This window comes from Syngnathus floridae, chromosome 4, assembly GCF_059516105.1.
Source record: "Syngnathus floridae isolate MCC-2025c chromosome 4, RoL_Sflo_1.0, whole genome shotgun sequence".
Taxonomy (NCBI): Eukaryota; Metazoa; Chordata; class Actinopteri; order Syngnathiformes; family Syngnathidae; genus Syngnathus; species Syngnathus floridae.
In genome coordinates, this window is record NC_142416.1 from 8,367,701 (window position 1) to 8,393,764 (window position 26,064).

Below are 26,064 nucleotides of genomic sequence, written 5' to 3' on the forward strand. Positions count from 1 at the left end.
ATGTGCCTTAACGATGACCTAGTGAGCAGTGCCAAGTCATTACGTAAAACGTTTTATATACAATACATAGGTATAGGTGTATATAGAGGGAGAGAGAGAGCGAGAGAGACAGAGACAGAAAGAAAGAGAGACAGAAAGAGAGACAAGTTTGTTTACAGTATAAAAATAAGAAAGCAATACTTCAAAACTGCAATGTGGTTATGATTTACAATGTAGACCATGACTGAAAGGTACTTGTATTCACAAAAGCAAGGTTGCACTAATCGTCTGTCTTGCTGCAGAAATTAAGAATATGATCTGAGGACTGCCACAGACAAAATGGATGGAATGACCGAACAACAGGAATGCGTTGAAGGGCAGATTAATAAAAGGGTGAATAAAGATACAGTATATATAATTGTTCTTATACGACAGTAAATTGACTTGGTTCACTATTTGAATATTATACACTTGAGATAAAACTGATTTTGTTTCAAGCTGAAGGAAAAAATAATACAAATCTAACGACTTTTTCAAATACAACTGAAAATTAGAGTTGAGCACAATACTTATTTTCAAGAAAACTTGGTAATTATCAGCCACATAGAATGTTCTATATTGTGACTTTCCAACTTTTAATTGAATTTTTAGGAGGAGGATGTAGAAGAGTCTCAGTGCCATGAGGAAAACCATGTTCAACCACTTCAGTCAGTCCTTAGACAGCAAGAAGCAAAGTAAGCATGTGACACACTCTGCCTTCCCTGCAAATGACCTCTCGTACCATTTTCTCTCTTATGGATTAGGCAATCGGAAAACAGATGAATTAATTGGAGAGTTTAACATTGTTTATACATACCTACCTAGAATAAATGATGAGTCAGGGAATGCTTTGGAGGAACAACCTGTCTTGGACAAAAAGATCAGTACCCTCCAGGTCCCATGTGCTTCCCTTGACCACAGCACGTATGAAGTTGTGAACAAAGTCCACAGGTGTGTGCCGGTGGATGAGGTTTTGGCAGGCCAGAAGCATGATGTGGTTAAGGTCTGGATTGTCACTCTCTTTCTTCAACATGTCTTTTTCAATTAACAAAACTTCCCACTTCAAAGTGGTCATGGATTTGGTTGATTTAGTTTGTAATTTGGAGTTCCTTTTCATCTTTTCTCATGTTCCTTTGTGTGTCTGTCTTGTTAGGATATTGTGTCCACTTGTGTTCAGTTACCCGGTCCCTCGTGTTACCCAATCAGGTCCCTCCAACCCCTTGTGTCTGGTCCAGGTGTTCCTTGTCTGGTCAGTGTTTCTGTATTTTGTCCAAATGTGTTAAGAAGTGATTCCTTTCTCAAAGCGCCGTATGCTCATTAGGGACATCTACTGGTCAATACCGTATTGGCCCGAATGTAAGACGGTGTTTTTTGCATTGAAATAAGACTGAAAAAGTGGGGTTTGTCTTACATTCAGGGTCTAGACCAGTGGTTCTTAACCTTGTTGGAGGTACCGAACCCCACTAGTTTCATTTGCGCATTCACCGAACCCCTCGTTAGTGATTTTTTTTTTTTTTTTTTTTTTTAAATTCTTGACATAGATGTTTTTTACTGGTGCACAAAATGAGCCATGCATGAACAACATGTTTAAAGAACAAAACCAACACAATGCATGAACTCACAACAAATTACATACTGGTAAATCAGAATTTACATAATAAATCAGGTTTGTTCGGACCTTCTCAGTGGAGGCTCTGTTGAACCCCTGTGACCGCCTCACCGAACCCCTAGGGTTCGATCGAACCCAGGTTAAGAACCACTGGTCTAGGCATTACACCCATTCACAACGCTAGATGGCGCCAGATATCTTTAAAACGAATACTGAACTTAACTCCCCAGGCCAAAGCGCACCCCTGTCATGAAGAATAAAGATAGAAATAGCGGTAGCACGAAGAAGAAAAATAAAAAATAGCCGTAAGAAAGAAAAGAGAAAAAAATAAGAGAAGAGATAACAGAAAATGGTAAAACCAGAAGCCATTCATTTACAAATGTGATTGCACTTTAGTTTACATATTTAAATGTACAGATATTAAGATGTGATAGACAATTTTTGCCTGATTTGAATGAGGCAAAATAACATGCTTTTTCTCTCGAATATATTGTCATAATCATTTGTTTCAGATGTACTGTAATTATTTTCTGTATAAAAATTAAATTTGGTTTTCAAAAAGTCTTTTTTCAAACTTGAGTCTTGAAAAAGAGGGGGTCGTCTTATAATCAGGGTTGTCTTATATTCGGGCCCATACGGTAATACTGAAGTAGAAGTAACAATGCTTCAGTCTGAACATAAAATCAACCCAGTTTGCCATGTCACCCAAAAATTTACTATCTGTGCATGCAGGGGTATTTAGTTATAGACAGGAATATTTATTTACCACACACATTGGGATGTTTTGTATTTAAGAATTTGTGTGTTTCATGAAATGCAAACCAAGGTGTGTGCCGCAGTTGTTAAATTCCCGGCGCAGCAGCTGAATGTACACTACCATTCCAAAGTTTGGGGTCACTTAGAGATGTTCTTATTTTGATTATCAAATTGCTATTTTTTCAACGAGGATAACATTAAACTGGTAAATGACGATTCTAGATGCAAACGTCTGGTTATTACTGCAATATCTACGAAGGTGTGAAAAGACCCATTTCCAGCAACCATCCCTCCAATGGTCCATTGTTTTTGCTAATTGTGTTAGAAGGCTAATGTATGATTAGAAAACCCTTGAAAATCCTTGCGCAATTATGTTAGTTTTCATGGAATACACTAAATTTCCTGGGTGACCCCAAACTTTTAAACTGTAATGTAACAGTGCTTTTAACAGTAACTGTGGAGTGGAAATAATGTGGTGCAAATATGGAATAAATTTAACATTATGTTTATGAGCAACCCTGAATAAATATGAGCTTCTAACATTACAAAAAATGAGCCTTGAACCCGCGATTAGGACTTGATTGACAGTCTTTGCAAAAGGTATACGTATCTAAAAAAACAATGAAAACATCCACTAAGTACATGAGCACTCAAATATTTTTTAATGCACAGTGTGACTTGTCGACTGCCTTTAAGAAAATGACAAACGCCCCCAGGGTTACATATAAGGCAATGGTACATGGAAGGACCAGTCTGTCATCGGTCACATGATTATTTTTTTTTTTTGGACCTGATACATGGTTCGATTCGGGGTTACATTTAGCAAGCCCACTTTTCTTCAAGAATGCTCCAAAGCACCACTTCATTTGGCCTATCATCAGTTCCGAGCTGCTTTCCTGAATTTTGATTACACTGCCCTTTTTTATTTTGGACTTTTGTTGCGTTTTGCATTTTGAATACCGAAGTACCCATTCATGTATCTTTTTATTAAACTTGCCATATTTGCACTCCTCGTTTGCTTTCCTGCACTTGGGTCCCCAATCCTGCTGAAACATTAACAAATTGAAAAAGTTGAAAAAGTTAAAAGTTGTTCAAGTTAGGGTGTGTGTGTGTGTGTGTGTGTGTGTGTGTGTGTGTGTGTGTGTGTGTGTGTGTGTGTGTGTGTGTGTGTGTGTGTGTGTGTGTGTGAGTGTGTGTATGCGTGTGTGTGTGCGTTTCCCCTTTCAGGCATTGGTTAAAGAGGGGCAGAAGACAATGGATCTGGAGAGTAAAGATAAGGCCATCCAACAGTTAATCCAGGAAGCTGCTGTCCGCACCAGGAAGGAGGTACACGTGCATGGAAGAAATTGCGTGTGTGTGCGTGTGTGTAAACCATATTATACCATATATATATATATATATATATATATATATATATATATATATATATATATATATATATATATATATACACGTATATGGTATAATATATTTAATAGCTGTGATTGAACTATTACTTGTATGTTTACCAGGTAGATAATGTGCGAGAGCAGTGCAACGTTGAACTCCTGCACATGATAGAAGAGTTGTCCCATTTGCAAACGGTAAAACCCTTTGAGATTTAATTTGCTCTCATCTCAACTGGTGTTCCAGTCAGTGTACAACCTCTACACTGCTTTCTCTTATTGTAACTCGCCCCAACTGTCTCCAGGAGTGTGCAATCAAAGACATTCAAATCGAGAGGTGCAAGCAAGACAAAAAAGCGGTTGAGAAGGAACTGGAGAAGGTACTTTGCATGAAATGGAAGTTGGAAGATTTTTTTGTGTGTATTTTAAGGTTTTACGTATGACAAGTTTTGCATTTTGTGTTTCTTTCAGATGACAAAATACCGAACAGAGCAAGACCTTGAAAAGATCAATGCTCTTGAGCTGAGATGCCTAAATGCAGAGAGGATAAGAGACGACATGAGCGCCACTCTGCAAAATGCTCAAAGCAAAGTACAAAAGTTTGAAATTGAGTGAGTGAGTGTTTTTTTTTGGTACAGCTTGCTTCCAAGCTACATGACACCAAGTCAGCCACAGGCAGCGGTTGTCTTTTTCTCCCATCTACAGCAACAATGAAGAGCTGTTGCGCAGTCAGGAGGAAATACATCGTCTGCAGAGCAGTTTGGCCGCAGCGCGGAAGGAGTTTGACCGTATCAGTGAGGAGCGACTCCAGCTGCAAGAGGAGAACATACAACTCCGCAGGGAGATTGATGAACTTCAGAGAAGAACCTTGCTGAATCAAAACAAGACCAAAAATCAGGTAAATTGTTTAAAGTTTTTAAAGGAAAGCTAAATAAAACAACACAAAGTACAATCAATTTAATCAATAAACTATAGCAAAACATTTCTCTGCCATCAAACATGTCTGCAGAATGTGCTGAAATTGCACACCGCTTGAATGTAAGCTTTCAATCCAATACTACTGCTATGACCTGGAAAAAAATGTGTCTGTCTGACCTGTGCCTAAATCAAATACACCAAAATTGCTTTACACCACGTGCGCCACGAGTTAGACCTGCTTTTACCGAGTCTAAAATTGAGGCTACTTTTAGTTACCAAATTTGCAGATGTGCTAGGTAGCACGGCAAGTACCCCCAGTCAGACATAGCACATCTACCAAATTAACAAATTACTGCTTATTAGGCGGCTCGGTGGCGCACTGGGTAGCACGTCCGCCTCACAGTTAGGAGGGTGCAGGTTCGATTCCACCTCCGGCCCTCCCTGTGTGGAGTTTACATGTTCTCCCCGGGCCCGCATGGGTTTTCTCCGGGCATTCCGGTTTCCTCCCACATCCCAAAAACATGCTTGGTAGGCCGATTGAGTACTCCAAATTGTCCCTAGGTGTGAGTGCGAGTGCGGATGGTTGTCTCTGTGTGCCCTGCGATTGGCTGGCAACCGGTTCAGGGTGTCCCCCACCTACTGCCCGTTGACGGCTGGGATAGGCTCCAGCACGCCCGCGACCCCCGTGGGGACTAAGCGGTTCAGAAAATGGATGGATGCTGGACCAGTCCATTGCCCTAGCACGAAAATGACCATGCCTGTTTTTTTACATTCTGGTACCAACTTGTGGGATGAATCTAGGATGAGTTGAATCATATTCTGTATGATTACTGCATAAATTCAACAATATTCATCATTTCTTTTACAGTTGCCGCATAAATTGCTGCTCTGATTCGTTTCATTATTTTCCCAGATGTTGGAATTATGTTCATAGATTCTTTTCATTCTTTGATATTCTTATGCATGTGCAACTAATTTCCCCAATGCAAGACTAACACTATAATATAGGCTCCGCTGTGTTATGTTAATTTATTTCTTTTGGATTACTACTTATTCAGAATTCACACCCAGTTCATGAAGCAGATTTGTTTTTAATTCACCAACACATTAAAAAAAAGGAATTGCAACCTTTTTCCGTTTGAATATAAGAATCCTTTTTGTTCTGCTGCCCATTCCCAGATAGTGCAGATGGAGCAAGAGTGCAAGTTGAAGGAGCAGACATTCAACGCACAAATACTGCTGCTGGAGGAGAGAAGCCGAAATTTACAGGCTGAGAGGATGCATCTCCTCGCAGCACAGCAGAGAAGTATTCAACGCTCAAAGGATGAGGCAACAAACATTACAAAGGCCTTTGAAGCCAGAATTCAACATCTCACGTAAGAACTGAACAAGATATGGAATTCATTTAATGAGTAATTTCTTTGTTAGAGGATCAGAAGGTTGCCTGTTCGGCCACATCATTACTACTTGTGATAAGACGAACTTTTATACGAACCAGTGAGAATTTTCTTCTGTCCTTCTATTCAATGCGTCCTTTAAGATTGTGGACATGATTGAGAAATGCAATCTGTCACCTATTGAGCCTTAAATTCATAGGGAATAAATCCATTACACAATATTGACAAATTCAGACGCAAAATCAATGTTGAAACGTGCCAGTTGACTTACCTGTGATTATATCATTCTACATTTTAGGACACAGATGAATGAACACAAACTGCGATTACGTGAGCTAGAACTACAGCTCAGAAATAACCAAGACACTGAATGAGGTTTGAGCAACACACAAATAAAATTGTTCATCTGCAATGGACTCTCGCATGTCATGGTGGCCCTAACTTCTGGTCAGCATGTAAAAGCATATAATAAGCTGTGATTGGTTGCGACCTGAGACAGGCAACCTGCGATGTCATTGTCAGGCCACAGCGAGAGGTAAAATGGATAAAAACATATTTTGCCTGTGTAATTCATATTCCACAAACAAAACAATTCGTTTGGACTTGTTTGATTGTACAGAACATTGTTACAAAGAAAATCTGGGGGTTGACTTTCCCTTTGAACACATAATGTAAGAGGCCACGCTTGCTTAGTATCTCAATGATACAGTGGAACCCCAGAAGTCAATCATGTCGGTATTTGACATATTTTTCGGTTTTCGACGCAAAATGTCAGTGTTTGCCTCATCTCGAACAACACTTTGTAATCCGACGTTAGTTGACGTTATTTCAAACCACTGTGACGCCTCACTGTGGTCGTGTGCGGTTCGCTTCCGGAATGTTGCACCCGCTAGACGTCAAGGTCAGGGGGGTTCACGCTGAAGATTTGAGTTCACGCGATAACAACTATAAAAAGAGAGCTGCTTTATGTTATATTTAAGAGGCTGGGTCACGAATCTTTATAAGAGCAAGCTTTAATGCGGGAGCTTTTTCAGAGAGGCAACACACTTGCTCAACTTCCGCACATTCGCAATGACACGAGAGCAATGAGTGCCTGTGTGCTTTTACATTTGTCACACGGTATTTGTAAACAAAAGCCATCCTTTCAGTCACATTGAATCGCTTCTGGGACATTATTTCCAGGACTAATGCTCTTCTACCATGGATAAGTACGTTTTGTGTTTAAATAGTGTTATTTTGTCATTTTAATTTATTTTGATATCAGTATTTGTCTTTTAAATGTCAGACATGTCAAACGCTGCTTATGGACCATGTAAGGCTGTGCTCCAGGCTTTTGCTGTACAGTATTTTCATTGTTTTTTGTGGTCTTCCATCACCTCTGGAAGGGCACCATTGGAAAGGAAGGCATTGGAAACATCAACTCCAACGGGGTTTTGCTTCTTAGCAAATGTGCTCAGTACGACCTGATCATCACCAATAGCATCTTTCACCAGAAGAACAAACTCAAGGGCTCATGGAGACACCCTCGCTCTAAACAATGGCATCTTATTGACTATGTCATAGTCAGAGCCAGGGATCAGCGCGACGTGAGCATCACAAAAGCCATGATGGATTCAGAGGCCTGCTGGACAGATCACCGCCTGATACGATCCACGATGTCCATCAGACTGAAGAGGAAGAGGAGACTGCAAAAGAAGCTGAGCCGGCAAAGACTAAACCTTGAGACCCTGAATAAAACTGCCGCCCTGCAGCTGTTTCAGGCCTCTCTTGGAGAAAGCCTCAATCAGGAATACCCTGAGGACATTGAAGAACACTGGAGCCTGCTCAAGTCTTCCATCCTCGACACCTGCAGTGCCACTCTCGGGTACAAGGCCAGAAAGCATCAGGACTGGTTTGATGAGAACGACACAGAGATAGAACAGCTCATCTCCAAGAAAAGGGAAACCTTTCGTGTCTGGCAAAATGACATCACCTGCACAGCAAAGAGACAGGCTCACTCCAGAGCCAAGGCTGACGTCCAGAGCCGGGTGAGACAGATTAAAAACTCCTGGTGGACAGAAAGGGCACTGGAAATCCAGAGTTTGGCAGACTCTGGTGACACCAGAGGCTTTTTCATTGCTACCAAGGCTGTCTACGGCCCAAGCCATCGCGGCCAAACCCCCCTGCGCTCTAAAGACGGGCAGGAGCTGTTGAAGGACAATGAATCCATAAAGAACCGGTGGAGAGAGCACTTTCAGGAACTCCTCAACCGTGACAGCACAACTCAGTCAGATTTCCTCAGTCACATCCCTCAGAGTCCCATCAGGGAAGACATGGGTGAACCTCCCACTTTAGCAGAGGTCCAAGATGCCATCAGGAGCCTGAAGAACAACAAGGCCTCTGGGCCAGATGGAATCCCAGCTGAGGTCCTAAAGGAAGGTGGACTAGAGCTCCAGCGCCACCTCCATTCCCTCTTTCTGAAGGTCTGGGAAAAAGAAGTACTCCCCTCGGAGCACAGGGATGCTCTGATAGTGACCATTTTCAAGAAAGGGGACAAAGCGGAATGGGGAAACTATAGGGGCATCTCACTCCTTTCGACAGTTGGCAAAGTACTTGCTCGTGTTCTTGCCAACCGCCTACTGCCACTGTCTGAGGAAGTTCTCCCAGAATCGCAGTGCGGTTTTCGCCCAGCACTGCAGACATGATTTTTACAGCACGCCAACTCCAGGAGAAATGCCGTGAGCATAAACAGCCTTTGTTCATGGCTTTCATAGACCTGACAAAGGCCTTTGACTCGGTGGATCGCCAGGCCCTATGGAGCATCCTTCTGAGGTATGGTTGCCCGGATAAATACGTCAGAATATTGCGTTTATTACATGACGGAATGACAGCCACAGTGCTCAACAACAGCTCCTTGACTGAGCCTTTCACTGTAGAGACGGGTCAAACAGGGATGCATCATTGCACCCACCCTGTTCTCTGTCTTCATTGCCGCCATACTCCACCTCATCAACGAAGAACTACCACACGGAATCCCAATTTGGTACAGAACTGATGGAAGGCTCTTCAACCTCAACAGGTTCAAAGCCAAAACCAAGATCAGAACCACCACGGTTGTGGAGCTCCAGTCTGCAGACGATAATGCCATTGCAGCACACTCTGCAGAAGACCTCCAGGGCATCCTGAACTCCTTCGCTAAGGCATACAGAGCCCTCGGTCTGACCGTGAACATCAAGAAGACCCAGGTGCTACATCAACCCCCACCCAACCAGCCATCTACTCCGCCCATCATAAATGTGGACAACACTCCACTTGAATATGTTCACCATTTCCCCTACGTCGGCTGCCTTCTCTCCTCCAAAGCGGACATTGACTCTGAGGTCAACCATCACCTGAGCTGTGCCAGTGGAGCGTATGCCAGACTCCGGAAAAGAGTCTTTGAAGACAGAGACCTCCGGGCTGACACCAAGCTCCTGGTTTACAAAGCTGTGGTTCTCCCCACCTTACTTTATGGGGCAGAATCATGGACAACGTACAGCAGGCACCTAAGAGCTCTTGAACAACACCACCAGAGAACCTTGAGGAAAATACTCAGGATCAAATGGGAGTACAGACGCACAAACATCAGCGTTCTGGAGGAAGCCAGAATACCGAGCATCACCACTTTAATAACGCAGCACCAACTCCGATGAACAGGACATCTCATCCGCATGGCTGACACCCGCCTCCCCAAACAGATGTTATACTCCCAGCTGGAGAGAGGTCCGCGAGCCCCGGGCAGGCAAAAGAAACGTTTTAAGGACAACTTCAAGACCAATCTCAAGAAATTCCAAATAACATCTCAGGACTGGGAGCGCATCGCCTTGAACAGGAAGTGCTGGAGGGCAGCGGTGCAAGAAGGTGCAGCACATCACGAAAACGACCTCCGCCGTGTCGCAGAAACCAAACGACAACTCCGTAAGGAAAGACAAAAACAGGCTCCAGCACGACCACAACCCACCACCACTTTCCCCTGCCCACTCTGCACAAAAATATGTGGATCCCGGATCGGCCTCTACGCCCACCTGCGGACCCACAAGTAGACAACCCTGAGAAAAAGTCCCGAGTGACCGCCGATGATGATGATGATGATGATGATGATGATGAGTGTTATTTTGTCATTTTAATTTATTTTGATATCAGTATTTGTCTTTTAAATGTCCGACATGTCAAACGCTGCTTATGGACCATGTAAGGCTGTGCTCCAGGCTTTTGACGTACAGTATTTTCTTGTTGTTGTGGTCTTATGTACTGTTTTAGACAAAATTGGACAAATTGCTTCGGAACGCGTTGACTTTGCTTCTTGACGATCCTTCTGGAACGAATTCGCATTGAGATCCAGGGTTCTACTGTATACCTATTTATTGTAAAATGTGATCTGAATTCATCATGATGACAGTTATTATTTTGCCGACAACGGTCAGTTTTGACATCCCAACAAATCAACAACTTTGAGGCAGCATAATGAAGATTTTTGACTGATATTTTTTTAATTTTTGCGTGGTTACTATTTTTCACCTTGTTGCTGTAAAACTGGAATTTCAGATCTGTTATTTTGACATTCAGTGTAAATGTTCACACATCAGTCCATCCAATATTCTCCACTTAACAAGGCCAATTCTGTAGGCGCAGTAGTCTAACTCATGTCCATACCTCCTTGGCCGAAGCCACCTCCTCCAGTTCCACCTACATAGGGGACACAGTGCACCCAAGTCTGCTGTGTGATGTAGGCTCTGATGTGTCCATGATATGCATTGACATACCAAACACATAAGGGATGTATCCAAATTTCACATCCGAGTCACCTCAGTTCATTCTCAGATAGCCAAGCATTTCACGCCAACTCTAAAGTAAAGTCCAGACACTGTCAAAGAACTTGATTTCCATCAGCTAAATTTGCAACCTTGCCTTTTCTGTCACTATATGAGAGCACGAGACAATGGGCGAGCTTGTACATGCAACCAGGCAAGCTTTGCACCAACCACTCACTGAGCCTTGAAATACCTCAGTTGCTGCTCAATGAATCCAATAGGACTAAAATGGCTGTTATCATTTGCAAATATCATTTTGGACAGAATACCTACATTTTTTTAAGTAAGAAAATTAAAATTCTATGTGTACCAACATGATGTCGAGTGCTTGACAGAGTCATTACTTTCAATAATTGCCTATACAGTACATACAATACAATGATTACTGGAAAATTGCATCACTCGTATCATCCGGGGTTATATAGATCTGCTGCTCTATCCTTCATTGGCTAAAAGGCAAGTCATGTGCTCAGCAGAACCACATTTCATCCTGGGGCTGAGGGAAAAAGAAACTTTAACCCAGCAAAGAACATCCAGACACGTCAACTCAACAAGTAAGAAACACCACGTAAAATAGTAAATTAATCACCCTAAATTATGGTAGTTGGACAGTTCGATGACAGTATATGATGACTGTTTTCTTGACAGTGATCCATACAGGTATGTCCATGAGTTACTTGACTGTATTGGTCCAGCCATGGTCATTTATTCCGGTGCTGTCTCAGTGTCAGCCGGCAGGTTGCCTTCAAGAAGTGTTTTTTCTTCAGCAGGCACGTCATTTCCGGGCTGGCTGGTACAACCATTGTTCTGAGTGGCAGTTCCCATCTGAAGGCCGGCCTCTTCTTCCTGCTCTTGATAATACTGGACTGTTTTTCTCTTGAAACATCCCAGCTTTGTACACAAAACAAATGATGAGAAGAGGAATTTGAGTAGAATCCACCCACTGACATTCAGATCACTCACCTTGTACATGATGATGGTAACAAGAATCAAAAGTGAAAGTCCAAATCCAGTTCCCGTGAGTATTATGAATAGTTTATCAGGCGAAATGATGAACTCAACGTGAACTTCAGTCTGTTGACAGATGAAAAATGAAGTATATAGTATATTTATGTGATTTATGATGATGATTACTTGGTGGTATTTTTTTGTGTGCAGAATATGTCCAGCAAAACATACCAATTTCTGTGTGGGGTTGTTCTCATTCCACATGGCATCTCTCTTTTCATGTGACAGTCCTTTAGTCTTTGCATCACAGTGTGACCATTTGAACATCATTAGCATAGCAGTAATGTCAAAAATGCTACCTGGAGCCAGATTGATGTGGACATACCTCTTGTTCATGAGAAGAATCCAGTACATATCGTTGTTGGTCGTAATCAATGTGGATCATGCTTTTGAACTTAACCTCTCCAATGTCTCCAGTATATCTTTTTAGAAATGCCTTATTCTGCAAAGTGGGAGTTTTATCAGTTGCTAGATTAGCTACATGTGGCATAGCTTGTCTGTGTGAGTGCTTGAAGGAAATTAGTACTTACCTGCACACGCGCCTCAAGATTGCTAAATTGTACATCTCCAGACAATACAAACTCGGTGGACGATGCACTCTCCAGCATGACAGTGTCACACTCAATGATTTTGCAGTGTTTTTCTGGGGAACAATACTAAAAACGAAGAGAGAAATCAGTTTGAGTTCACGTCATTTGTAAGCGGACAACTGTGAGACTTATTTGACTTACTTCAGAATTGATTGCAGCCATGTTTTTGCACTGACTTTTGTTCTTGAGAAAAAAGATACAATTGAATAAAGACTAATGTAAATGTCAACATGCAGACAGCTATCGGTTTTGTGGAACTATGAAAGTTACCTGATGTACAAAGACTTGATAATTTTCAAATTCAAAGTTGTATTGGAGTTTAGTTGGAAAGCTCAGAGACACATTCACAGGAAAGGCTTTCCAGCCAGGGTTATCCACCTGCCAAGAGTGAATGTGCATTTTTAACAAGGATGTGCAAAGGAAACTGGTATCCTGGCGTGACAGCATCTATATGCTAAAAATACATTAAAAATTTAAGTTTATCCTCTCACCCACACCTCTAAAGTGGTCGAGTTGCTAGTATGAAGTCATGATAGTAAATATTAACCTCCGGTGTTAGCAGTACTTGTTGCCATAATTAACTCATGTTTAAATAGATGTCTACCTATAGTTAAATGATTGGTTTCACCTTATATATAATAAACATCTTTTTGGGGCCTGTGTCCTCTTCTGTGAAGCTCACATAAGTGGTGGTGTCCTCTTTTCTGAAAAATCAACAACAAAAAACAATGCAGTAGGTATATGAAGGATCCCAGGGTCTTTTGAGTCAACCATCAATCCATTTCCAGAACTGCTTATTGTTTTTGGTCAATTTTTAATCCATTTGTTGTTTCGTTCGATTTGCTGGTTAGTGCGAAGCTAACTCGAAGCTAGCTTGTGTCGAAGCTTCTAGTTTTACACCGACTGACTTCACCCACTGCACAGTGCACATTTCATATTGAAATGTATTTTTTATATTTCTCTTTTTTTCATTTACTAGTTTGATTCTCGACCCCTGTGCCATTGCCCAACTACTGCCGATTCTAAGGCCGGGTATAAAGGTTGGCCAGGTATAAAGGTTGGTATAAGGTTGCGTCAGAAAGTGCATCTGCGTTAAAAATTGCGACACAAATCATGTGAGTGACTCGCTGACAAGTGACGAGCCAAAAGTCACGACCCTTTCCATTTACTGATTGTAAATATGGCGGAAAGAGACCATAAACTCTTTATGTATAGGAAAAGCACTAGTCTCACAAGGTAACAATAATGTTAATAAGGACTTACACTGTTATTGCCATTTTTATTTCATATTGTACTGGAAGCATCTTGGTCAGGTTAGACATGGTGGAGTTGTTATTATCACTGAGAATACAAAACAGGCAGACATTTTTAAAGAGTCAGAAAATGTTAAAACATGAGTAAAACCATAGCAAAGACATCTACCTTTTCGCAACCACAGTAATTGCAATAGTGTCATTCCATTGATAATTGGTGGAGATTTGGAAAGAACTCTGAAATGTTGCCTTCACATGCAGAAAAAAAGAATGACGTTAGACAAGCAGAAAGAAACAGTTCAATAAAAGAAATTATAAGTGCATATTCAAGTGAGTTTAAGTGTAACTTTATGGCTAAATCATTTTCCATTTTTCCAATCGTGTTATGAAACAAATCTATGAGGATACGTGTGCTTTTTTGGGCCCATGGACATTTCGTTGGACATGTGGTTCAATTTTGCTCGCTAGTATGTCATGAGGTTGCGTGCTTAAATTGTGCTTAAGTTGAACTCACGGTTGATCTGCTGCGATACACAGGAAGGCTGATTCCACATATTGTTTTGTCAAATACTTCTTCCAGATCATCGCAGTTGTGGGGCGTTCGTCTTGTGGCCTGTCATTGTTTTAAATGTATAATAGCCATACTGATATATTCAACTTGTTCTTTTGTGATCAATATTTTTTGGCAGTTATACCTGTGTAAGAATTTGAGACATCCTGGAGTAGGAGAGGCCTGGGGGGTAGTACATAGTCAAGCTGGTGTTGTATGAGTCGTCACCATGATTGGCTATTGTAATGGACATGTTAAAGTAAGATTCTTCAGCCACCATTAATGTTGGAGTCCTAAAGGATACAGTATATATTTTAAATGTATGAAAATGCTGTGCTGCACTTGCAAGATATACTTACAAGAAGTTGAAGTCCACTTCGATTTCAGCAATACAGGTGTCATTCTTTTTACACTTTCTTTCAAAAGGGACCTACATGTATAATTTGAAATGATCAGAACATACTATTAACGCATGCTAAAATGAAAATATACATCAGTGATGTCACAGCTACTACCTCGACTACAGCTTGTGTTTTGCCATCTGCATTGAGGACAACATCTGCACGCTGACTGTCCACCTGGGAGAAGTTTAATTTGATGCTGAGAGGTGACAGTGTGTCTTTCACACATTTCTAGGAGGGGAAAAGTACAACCGAGACATACTTAGTCGACCAGAAATGCTCTTTTTAAGTACTTTTAGAACACAGGAGTAACTGCATGAATGCATCCATACTGGCATGTAGATGAGGTACAAGAAGCATTTGTCTTTCTCCAGCAATTCATCGGTGAAAGTAAGACTTCTTGATTTACTGTCACTCTGACTGAAGAAACCTCGATGTGATTGTCTCATTGGATCCACATCAAGCATGTAGGAAATGTTTAGTCCTAACTTTGTGGACCCTGCAGACACAAGTTTTTGGATTACAGTGCATGCACAAAGTATTCACAGTGCTTTACTTTATTTTGCCACATTTTATGCAAGCCTCATTACAAATTGATTGATGATGGATTGATTGATTATTTATTTTCCCCAAAATGTTCTATGCAACCTCACGTTTCAATACAATATTCTGATTAATATTGTGTTTGCGGAATATGAATCAAGTGGCAAAATCCACCGTTTTTTAAACATCTTAAGGGGCGGCCATTTTGACTCTCGACTTAAAATCACATAACAGTTGCCAAGTCTCAATTAACAACCAATCGCGGCTCACCAGTTTTCTCAATTTAGTCATGTGATGTTTGCAAGCTGAGCTGTGATTGGTCATTAACCGACCCGTACCTGTACCAAAATGCAGTACTAACTTAATTGACTTTACTGTATGCATGGCCTTATGATCTACTTTAAAGAATACCAAGTTGCAGATTTATAACTGTAGTACATATTGAGCATGATGTTTTATATTGTGGTTACCACATAAGACAGTAAAGCATATTACGAACAGCTCTCATTATGATGCAGCACAGTTCTACACTACTGCGGTAGATTGATTACCACTACTACTACTCTCTGACAGGGTCAATCCAATTGAACAATGTTACCCTTGTTGTGGCAAATTATTTGATGCATCTGTTGTATTTTGCTGTGTGCTCATAATGTTGTGCCTGCTCAGTGAATAATGACCATACATAACTCAGTCAAGTGGAGCCCTCCACCAAGGCAAGCGACCAAAAAAAAAAAAAAAAGCTGGCGTACCATAATCATGTTTGCCTACTCAAATGTTGATTAGTTAGCAAGCTACTTCCTGATTCATGGAAGTCAACAAACAGATAGACGCTGCCATTCTTATCAGGGAACTTGTTCTATTCATGCTGCATTAATGTGAACGTTAAATCCTGCCAACAACTTTGTCCTGAAACTCACTAAATCTAAAATGTGGAAAATAGGTGGAAAATAATTCTATACTTTTATATGTCCCTGATAAGTTGATCTGCCCTTCTATTTGCTATTTGTTTACAATGTCAAAATGACCACTGTGAAATTTGATACAGTAATTAAAACAACAAAGCTAGTGCTGGAATTTTGCATTTTTTAATTTAGGGGGTCATCATTCTTACCTGATTTACTCTTTGTTGTTTCTACTATTCCAAAGCAGACTGTTAAGTTAACCATGGGTAAAATTGTGTCTGTGTTCGTCGAGCAGTCAAATTGGTCAATGCTAATTTCCTTTGGCTGAAAAGACAGATGAGCTATAGCATTAACAATGGGCCTGGACCTGGAATAAACAGGAGGGGGGGAGATTTTACATGTACATACTTATTGCATACAGCAAACTTATTGGGTACCTATTGAGTACTTTTATTGAGGATAGAAACAGTGTTCAGGTTCTGAAACAGTGATGTGCGGTGAGTTTCACGATTGATGAGCCACTACTCCTCTGGAGTCGGATTTGAAAATGTCCAAAATAGAAGATTAGCCTGTATTTCTTTTATTCTATACAAATATGACAATTCAATTTTTCAACATCAATATTTGTTTTCAAAGCTTTTAATTATGCTTCAATGAATTTCACTCTGTTCAACAATTTGATAGAAAAAAACAATCTAAATTAAGCTTCATTAACTTAAGTTCATTGTTATTGGTGGTGATGTTTTTGATTTTTGCTTATCTCTATCTCAGAAATTAAAAAAAGCATTTCATCTTACCTTTAAAGTGAATGTATGAAAGCCTGATTATAAAATTACTCACATGACTGGTATTAGATCAGCTTTTCTGCTGTTTCTAACAAATCAATTCATGTCGAAATTGGTAAAGAATTTTAAAAGTTATCGTTAATTTATCAATTTTATTACTTATTATATATTTATACTTATATACATAGATATATTATGTTATATTTGATATAATTTTATATTTTTTATTCAAATATATTATTCATTTATTAGTTATCGTTAAGTTATCATAAATTTATGGCAGCACGGTGGAACACTGGTTCGCATGTTTGCCTCACAGTTCAGAGGGTTTGACTCTGGCACCGGCCTTTTCACAAAGCTATCCTACTGGTCAGTCGACACATGGGTGTTGCAATTTGACCAATCTAAAGAGTTGCCAGACGCCAGCGATATGTACTTTATATACAGTACAGTACTGTCTATGGAGGAATTATATTCGGAAAAACTATCACCATTTCAACTGATGATTGGCAGAATAATAACGGGTTGCCCATACACATATACAGGTCTTCACAGTAGCAGAATATGATGTTAGAGCTATCAACCCTAACATATGATATTCATACCTTAAGACAACAGCTGCTCCGTAGGACCCAACAACAATGTCTGGTAGAGCATCATCTCCGAGGTCAATGTTTCCGTTTATGGCCTGCCCAAAGAATCTCATCCCGTGTTTTATTTCCCGCCCTAAGATTCTCTGGAATGGGAGATACATTTCTGGTATGTATTAATACTACAAATTCATTGGCCAGGAACATAGAGATCCATTACAATAGCTGTATCAATGATTTCAACTTTCCAAAGATAATGTAAAATTTTAATGATACTCAAAGCAGTTTTAATAATAAAAAAAAAAGGTTTTTATTGTGGTTTTAGTTCGCAGTGTTGTATATGCTCAATGTCCATCCATCGATTTTCCGTACCGCTTGTCTCCACAGGAATCAGGAACCTAGCCTAGCAGCTATCGGGCAGTAGGCGGGGTACACCCTAACTGGCTGCCAGCCAATCACAAGGCAATATGCTCAATCTGTTCACATAAAGTATGATGCAGTGTGTTTCTATCCTACAGCTAACTCCAGGGATGATAATTAACACACTGCTCTCAATATAGTGCCTGCTCTTTATATTGCTGTTGTCACAGCGAAAGGTATATTGATCTGTTTTGGACGTCTGCAAGTGTACCTAATCGTATGTCCAGTCAAGGGATGGTTTAAAATAGCAACTCTCAATAACTAAGGGAGGGTGGAGTTAACTGTTTCAGACAGGAAGTTGCAGCAGTTGTCTGACTTGTATTAACCAAAGACAGTCCCTTCAAGTTACAGTGTTATACAAACAGTATGTCTCACCTGACTATAAACACTGCGTATCCCTTGGTGTCTGTCCCCAAAGTAGATGTACACTGCCCCTGCATTAGCATCCTCAAGAGGAGCCCCAACTGCAACATCTCGCAGCCCGTCTCCATTCAGATCTGCAAGACTGGCTATGCTGGTACCAAATCTCCCCTTGGACAGTTGGGCTACATTTATTTCACTTTTTTTTTCCAGCAGCATCTGGAGAAAGCAACCTTTTAAGCATATTCATCGATTCATTAGTTCTTAATTCGCATTCCAGCCCACCTTATCAGTTAGCGTGTAGACGTAGATCTGTCCCTCAGACTTCTCCTGAGGGTGGTAAAACAGTGGTGCTCCCACCAGGAGAAAATCACTGTTACCGTCCGAGTCCACGTCTACAGTGCAAAGGTCTGCCCCAAAGTAGGAACCAATCTGCATGGACATTTTGGAAAACAAATATTTGTCTGTTACTTTGAAAAAAAAAAAATCCTAAAAAGCAGCAGGTGTTTTGAAAGAGGAATATTTTTCTAGGTTATTTTCTGTAGGTATGAACTACTCCCTTGTCAATTTGAATTTTATAAACATTTTTTTCTAAAGTTAAATTACAAAATGTTTTTTTTATGCATAATACTTGACTACATACAATAGATTCTGTGAATTTCACCAACCTGCTCCCCATTTATTCGTTGGCTTACATTCCAGCTGTTCCCGTTGCGTGCAAAAAGTACAATTTGTCCTACATGCTCAAATCTTGGTGCACCTGTGAAATATAGTGGAACCCCATTCACCTGTCCCACAGAAACAGAATATCCTGCAAGAAAATACACATTACAGGTTATACATTACTGGAATGTTGAATGCTATAAATATGACTACTGGTAGTCAGGTTATAAGTCCTTTTATTTTTTAAATCTGCTAATGTTGTTACAGGGAAGTTGGACATGGGTGAGAACATGGATTTGTGGTGTTTGCCACTTCATCTGCTACCTTGCGCATCATCAATTAAGGGAGGGAATGTATAATCATTATCTTTCATATTTGACTATGCAGCTTTTAATTTATACAATCATGTATACGACAATTACGAGCGTTGTAAAAAACTGAGAATCAAGCTTCTGGCTCCTCACGGCAATGCACGCAATTTATATTTCACAGGTTATCAATGGGTGTTGGATTTTATTGTTCTTTAGTTTTATTTTTTGTATGACAGTTTGGAATTTTAACATGTACTGGTCATTCAAACCTTTAACAATGGTTTTATTGTGACAGTTTGGCCCTTAAAATAGAAGGTACAGTGTTTATTTGTTTTCTTCTGCTTATCTAGTTCAGGGTCATGGAAGAGCTGGGCAAGGTACATATACAGTATGACTGAAACTCACATGGACACTCAAACTTCCCAAAAGTGTGAACCTTTGGGCCGTTTATAATTCAACTATCTTAAAATGCAGGATTTTGGACTACGGAATGAGTGCCTGGAGAAAGGCCCGAGCAGAGTCAAACCCAGAACCTCTTGACTGTGATATACTACATGCAGGAACCACATGTGGCAGAAGCATTTCATTTAATGTGTCGGTGGAGGGTTAAGAATCACAATGTTGACTTGGATTGTGACTATATGAAGGTTTCACTATAAAAAGGATCCAAGGGATTTTCAACCTCCACATGGACGCTGACGTGTCTAACTAGTATGGCCTATACCGCACTAGCATAAAGGATAAAGAAAGAACCATTACCCATGTAAGAGTCCATCTGCATTTGCGGATCTTCAATCTCTGTCTCTATTTGAGCTTGGCGTTCGTACAGAGCACCACGCCAGCTGTTTGATCCCACTGAACCCAGAATCAAGGTGTCCTATAATGAGGAATCATTTCATCACCATTATCATAATTGAATAGTGAAATGAAAATCTCTGGTGGGACTACAAGAATTACTGGCACTATGTTAGAATGACAATTAGATAAGCTTCAGGCTAAACTGTGGAAAGTGAAGTGAGCCGAGCCAACATTTTCTTTATAATCATGTGTTCTAGGACCCTCAATAATCTAAACTTGGTGATGAATGTTGCATTTGTGTGGAATGTGAATCAAGCATAAAATTTCACCCGTTTTTATCCATCTCAGGAGGTTGCCATTTTGCCTCGTACAGCTCCTTGCAGGTGACTGAAAATGACAAAGTATGTCAGGGCTCACCAGGTTTCTGGGTTTGGTCACATGACATTGACAAGCTGCGTCCTTAGGCACTATGATGTCATTTTCAGTCACCAGCATATCTGTCAGTACAATTCAAAATAGTCAACCCCTGAGATGGAGTAGATTTTTCTACTTAATTGATATTCCACAAACACTATATGAATCTGAACTGTTTAGACAAGTGTGCTTGCATAGAACATATTATTGTAAAGAAAACTTTGACTTGACTTCCCCATTGATAGAGGTCGCTTACCTTGTAGAATGCAGCACTGAATCCCCTCTGTGACATTTCATTCCTCATGTCTTGGGCCCGAGCCACTTTGTTGTCTCCTTCTATGTTAAAGATGTGTTCTTGAAAGTTTTCCAGTAATCCTGTGAGCCCTTCATAATTCTCAATTTTATACGCATATTTGTCCTTTGGGTCTGAGGCAATAGCCTTCACTTTATTTAGGCTTTTAATTTTGACCTGAAACCACAGTAAAAACAAAGAACATATTTTTATATTCATTTTGACTCAATGCAACTTGTCCAATTTGAATTCAAATTTAGTATGGGAGTTGTTCAACCAAACAATACATGTTTTCACTGTTCTCAACAATAAACAGAAATTCTCTGACCCCAATAACAAATCGAATGATACGTTTTTCAGTATAGGTGTTGATAACGTAATTTGCGTCTTCATCTTCGTCACTTGGATCTCCATCTGTGATTAGGACCAGAACTTTGATTGCATCGGATGAGGCTCCAGCATGTTTATTTTCAAAGAGGTTTGTCCTGTTGGGGGGGAAAAAGGTACAAATTGTGTTTCCGTTCATAATTCCCAAAAGAATAATATTTATGACCTGTATGTACTGTATGTTAAATTGCAAAAAGAAATACTACAATTTTCTTTTGTCTCTCTCGATTTTGCGCTTCAGTTTTCCCACATTGTATAGCCCCATTCCAAAAGGGAACAAAATGTTTTACAATTTCGACACTCAAACAATGTGAAGAAAACTGTCTTTTTTGCCAATTTACTAAAATAAGTAAATGAATAAAACATTTTCACATATTATTAATATGGTATTCACAGCTTTTGCTCAATGCTTTGTTGGTGCATCTTTTTGAAGATTATGCTCAAACCCCCAAGGAAAAAATCCCAGCTCCACCAGTGTTCCAGAAATGTTTGCCCCGATTCAACTATGATGGCTTAGCGACTCAAGGAAATCCACAGAGTTCTCCTGAAGCCACTCCTTTGTCATTATCCTGTTGGGAGGTAAACCTTTGCCCCAGTCTGAGGTCCTGAAAACCCTGGAGCAGGTTTTTTGTATACTGCTGCATTCGCTTTTCCCTTAATCATGACTAGTCTCCCAGGTCCTAACACTAAAAAACAATCTCACAGTAAATTGTTGCCATTGCCATGCAGTTTTCATACTACTTACAATACAAATCTGAGGGCTTGGTGGGTGTTGGTGAGGCTTTCCATATGAGGCTCCGCTCTAAGTTTTTTTTCTGCATTTCCATTTTGGTAGTCAGTAAAATTAAAGACTGTTCTGTGAGATGTGGCAAACTGAACTGCTGCAAACTGAAAAACATACAATGACTTTACATCTTAAATACAGTGGAGCCTCTGAAGTCAAACTACCCAAACATTGTACAACACGGAGTTCACACAAAATGTTCTGGACACATATACCCCAATAAGTGCCAATAGGTATGCCCACACTTGCTCTGTGAGCAACTCCAGAGTGGAAGAGAATCCAACCCCTCTCAAGGGCACTGGGTAAGGGTAAATGGTGCACATTCATTTTATTCATCATGGAGGCCGTACTTTGACTGGTTCCTAACTCAGGACCTGTTTGCCCAATCAGAGATATAAAGCCCTTGACAATTTAACTCCTAGGATCATTGGGACATACAAATCCCTCCAATATACGGTGACTGATTCACCTTATTCTAATTTTTTTTTAAATCAGGAGAACTTTAATGGGGACCAGTGTCACAGAACAGATTGTGTTTATCTTTGAATCTTCCACTGTAAACATCACAACTCTGTTGATGTGCCACTAACCTTGATTGAAGTGTTTTTGAGGCTATCCATTATGTCCAATATGAAGACTTTATTCTTGTTAAAGTCATTCTCATCCATGCTTTGTGACCCATCAAAGAGGAAGACGAGATCTACAGTCTTCTTTCTGCATTCTACAACGAGAATACATTAATTCTGGAAAATCTTTTTGGACAAAATGAGTAGCAATGTTTAGAGATTTAACATTTCATATCACTTACCTTGAAAGATCGGTTTAAAAGAAGTGATCTCCTGAAGATCCTCTGTCACTTTGAAGCAGACACTGTTCAGGTAGGAGTTGTCATAACATTCATGGGCCACGTAAGGGCTGCAAACCTTCATGAGAGCATGGGTGACAAAGGTTGTATCAAACATTTGTGGCTAGATTACATTTTGAGCTATGACAATTTGGTACACACTTTTAAAGAAACAGGAAGCCCAATGCGATGTTTGGTGATTTACAGACACTGAAATGAGATACAAAATATTCTGTAAGCATATGTGTCTACTAAGCAACGGTCGCATCCTGACCAAGAAAGTAGCGACTACAGAGACCACAAACTGTGGTAGGGTTTCTTGCCTCCTTTTTTGACACTTGATCTCTATTCAGTTATTGTCATTATTCACAGAAAAAGCAAAGAACGGGTGTTATGACAAGACATAACACATGAAAGTGAACAATCACAAAGAAACAAACAGATGAAAAATGCACGAAGCAAAAACATGATTATTTACGAAACAAAGTGAAAATGGCGTGGCATGAATATGGCAATAAATCATTTTTGGTATTCTTACAGTGAACTGCGAGTGTATCGGGTCTTCAGCTATGGACAGTCCAAGGTGCTTGACTTGTAATTCTTTGTCTTCAAATGAGAGTCCTGTGACAATAGCATTTCAGTGGTACCATTATTATTATCTCTGACATGTGCACGTCTGAAGGTGAGAGGCACCGTGAGCCGGATTTTACAAATATCATAGTGACCCCCACAGCTTTTGCGCATTACTATTAGTATAAAATAGAACACATAGAATGAATAAAATGTGTGGATATAATTCTGAGTCATTCCACATTTTGAAGAATTCTACTGGTACATTCCTGTCAATGAAATGGATCATTGAACCAGCAAGTAGTCTGCAAATATACAGATATAATGAACTTTTGTCTGATTTTTTATTTATTTTAATTCTGCCTCTGCTGTTTCATTAACAATCAAAGTCTCTTCGTTGTGATTCCAAGGCATCATACAGTCTTCATCGCATACTGTACCTTGTGGGTTGAAGCACTTTGTAGTTTGGCTATCATCTGGTTTGCATACTGCCCCAGATCCATTATTGTGAAGCGGTGCAGTGACAAGTATTCTGAGAATGAGAAAAACACTCGTATGGATGAGTTAGATGGGATATTGGTGAAATAGCTCTCAGAGACTGATGTATTTTGAATTACAAGCAAGGTCAATTGAACCACAAAAATACATGGAATAAAAAGCAAAAGAAGAAAACAAACTTACCCCTTATTGGAGCCAGATGCGAATTGAAGCACTTTGTACCCAAAGAAATCGTTTTGGTTGCCTTGGTAGACTTTAGGGTTTGTGGTGTCAATGTTAAATGTCAAAGACACAGGGAGTGCTACAGTTTTTGAGAAAAAAAAAAGTCTGGCTCAGGGTTTTGAATATGACAAACTGTTCAAACGCGTATTACTTTGTGTGTACATATATCTTTTGAAATTTTCTGGCCGAATTCCATTAAGAACTCCATTAAGAATTGGAGTTGTGATTGCGATTGCTTAGTCCATACAAACCTCAGTGATTTAAGTGGCAAACACAGTTGTTCACTTCCATGAACAAGCTAACCAAATATAGGATGTTCCTTTCATGTTTCTTCAAGGAGCTCATAAAATCTGTCACTATGTCTTCACCTTATCAAAACTTTTAACAAAAAACCTTGTCAAACAGTATGTAGTTATTGAAAATAACTACATTATGTAACCAGTGTACCATGTAATAGCTTGCATGCTTGATTAGTTGTACCGTATTCAAGTCAAAACATTTCTAGCTTCCCTTGCTTCTTTGAGCGTCTCGCAGAGGCAACAAGTTTGAAGATTCCAAATACACAGAAAAATGTTATTAATCTCTTCATCTGTTTCCTTTGATTTATACATCAAAATTGTCTTACTTAAAGTTTAAAATGTAGATAACTTACCAACAGTCCACATGAAGAGGAAGAGGCAAAGCTGAACACACATCTTTCTGGTTGCAGTTCTCCATACAAAGACAAGGTTCACTGTGGGGCCTCTGCAATGCTTCCGGTCTAAGGCGTTTCCTTTAACAGGTGGTTGTGACACTTCGTGTTGACTTCTTTTATTATCACTCACATAAAATCTTGTCAATATTTTATTTGTTATTTCTGTATTCAAGTCATTGCTGTATTCAAATCATATTTAAACTTCTACTTTATTTGTTATTGATGTATTCAAATCATATGTTATCCTGGTCAAATTTCTGTTTTCTTTTTTTTTTTTTTCTTCATGGTTATCGTAGTATTATAGGTAGTACTGTAGTAATGTAGACTGTGTGTCTGGCAGTGAAACCCTTGGTTGTAATCGGGCTGGAAAAGCAGAATTGCTTCAATCCTTGCTTCGTCCCTTTTCGACAAGTCATGTAAAAAAAAGTTAAATGAAGTTATAATAAATGTGCTGTACTTGTCAAAATAAACAAAATCAAATGAAATAAACCATAAAAAAAAAAAAGGAAACAAACTAACATTAATCACTGCGGTTAAGAGAGTAATAATAACTCTGCAAAGCTACCTTGTACGTAACTGTAACATTTTGGTCTCTTTGGGAAAACTTTCACTTTACACGTCTGTGACTTCTGGGTGTGAGAATCTCATCTTGTGAAATGTTCTTCCTCCTTTGCAATGTGAGAACTAGAAGAATTTGTCATATGTGTGGGGGGCCAGGCAGAAACAAAATGACTCCCCAGTTTCTGTTTGCCCTATAATCCAACGACCATAATCCAACTTTCACAAATGGACAAAATTAAAACATAATTAAAAGAGCCTTGGCGTAGATCGGACCAATGAATGAATGAGTTGTGAATGATAGAGTTTTGCCATTTTTGTGGACTTCAGTTTTGTCAGACAGCCTACAAAAATTTGTTCATACTGTGCGAAATGATAATTTTGCAGAAACACAAACATTTGCTGTCAAATGAACTGATGCTTTATTTTTGTCAAGGGGCAAACAACTTTATTACAACATAAAGTACATCATTGTAACACAAAAATAAACATAACCCTGTGTAAATGTACAGTACTTACTAGGTTTGGAACCACAAAAAAAATCAGGGTTTTTTTCATTGTATTTAAATATTCCTTGAATCGTAGATGAATACAGATGTCATCAACATTATGAAGCAATGTTGATAAGAGTTATTCTGTAACTCCCCAAAAATAATTAAAACAGAATCTGTTTTATAATTTACATACTTCAAAGGTGGCACCTTTTAGCCAT

The 26,064-nt window shown here is 39.7% G+C and overlaps 2 protein-coding genes across 8 annotated transcripts; one reads left to right on the plus strand and one right to left on the minus strand.

Annotated features, from left to right (window-relative positions):
• The first annotated feature begins 77 nt into the window (after nt 1-77).
• LOC148398742 (sodium channel and clathrin linker 1-like) lies at nt 78-12,739 on the plus strand. 4 transcript variants are annotated; one of them, XR_015858137.1, is made up of 13 exons: nt 78-372; nt 631-713; nt 844-1,021; nt 1,172-1,267; nt 3,611-3,709; nt 3,895-3,966; nt 4,074-4,148; nt 4,240-4,379; nt 4,474-4,666; nt 5,866-6,062; nt 6,382-6,458; nt 11,389-11,466; nt 11,680-12,739. XR_015858137.1 is itself a non-coding variant. In XM_088374474.1 (12 exons), exons 1-11 carry the CDS (start codon nt 319-321, stop codon nt 6,455-6,457), a joined length of 1,263 nt encoding a protein of 420 aa, XP_088230600.1. In that variant the 5' UTR covers nt 78-318; the 3' UTR covers nt 6,458; nt 11,389-12,739. The 4 variants fall into 4 exon arrangements, 3 of the variants coding, with proteins under 3 accessions (XP_088230600.1, XP_088230599.1, XP_088230601.1); XM_088374474.1 differs by having other exon boundaries at nt 11,389-12,739; XM_088374473.1 differs by lacking the exon at nt 11,389-11,466.
• LOC148398743 (integrin alpha-L) lies at nt 10,567-24,871 on the minus strand. Of its 4 annotated transcripts, XM_088374469.1 has the most exons (30): nt 24,753-24,871; nt 24,062-24,179; nt 23,821-23,912; nt 23,349-23,431; nt 22,775-22,889; nt 22,557-22,687; nt 21,928-22,070; nt 21,124-21,280; nt 20,760-20,972; nt 20,051-20,168; nt 18,986-19,128; nt 18,603-18,749; nt 18,333-18,536; nt 17,553-17,683; nt 16,372-16,529; nt 15,047-15,213; nt 14,829-14,945; nt 14,673-14,743; nt 14,459-14,606; nt 14,278-14,376; nt 13,933-14,012; nt 13,774-13,851; nt 13,139-13,214; nt 12,781-12,888; nt 12,652-12,693; nt 12,451-12,576; nt 12,246-12,362; nt 12,092-12,157; nt 11,876-11,986; nt 10,567-11,803 (listed from the first exon to the last, which is right to left on the minus strand). In XM_088374469.1, exons 1-30 carry the CDS (start codon nt 24,793-24,795, stop codon nt 11,618-11,620), a joined length of 3,588 nt encoding a protein of 1,195 aa, XP_088230595.1. In that variant the 5' UTR covers nt 24,796-24,871; the 3' UTR covers nt 10,567-11,617. The 4 variants fall into 4 exon arrangements, with proteins under 4 accessions (XP_088230595.1, XP_088230594.1, XP_088230593.1 ...); XM_088374468.1 differs by having other exon boundaries at nt 10,567-11,986; XM_088374467.1 differs by having other exon boundaries at nt 11,876-12,157.
• Nucleotides 24,872-26,064: the final 1,193 nt, after the last annotated feature.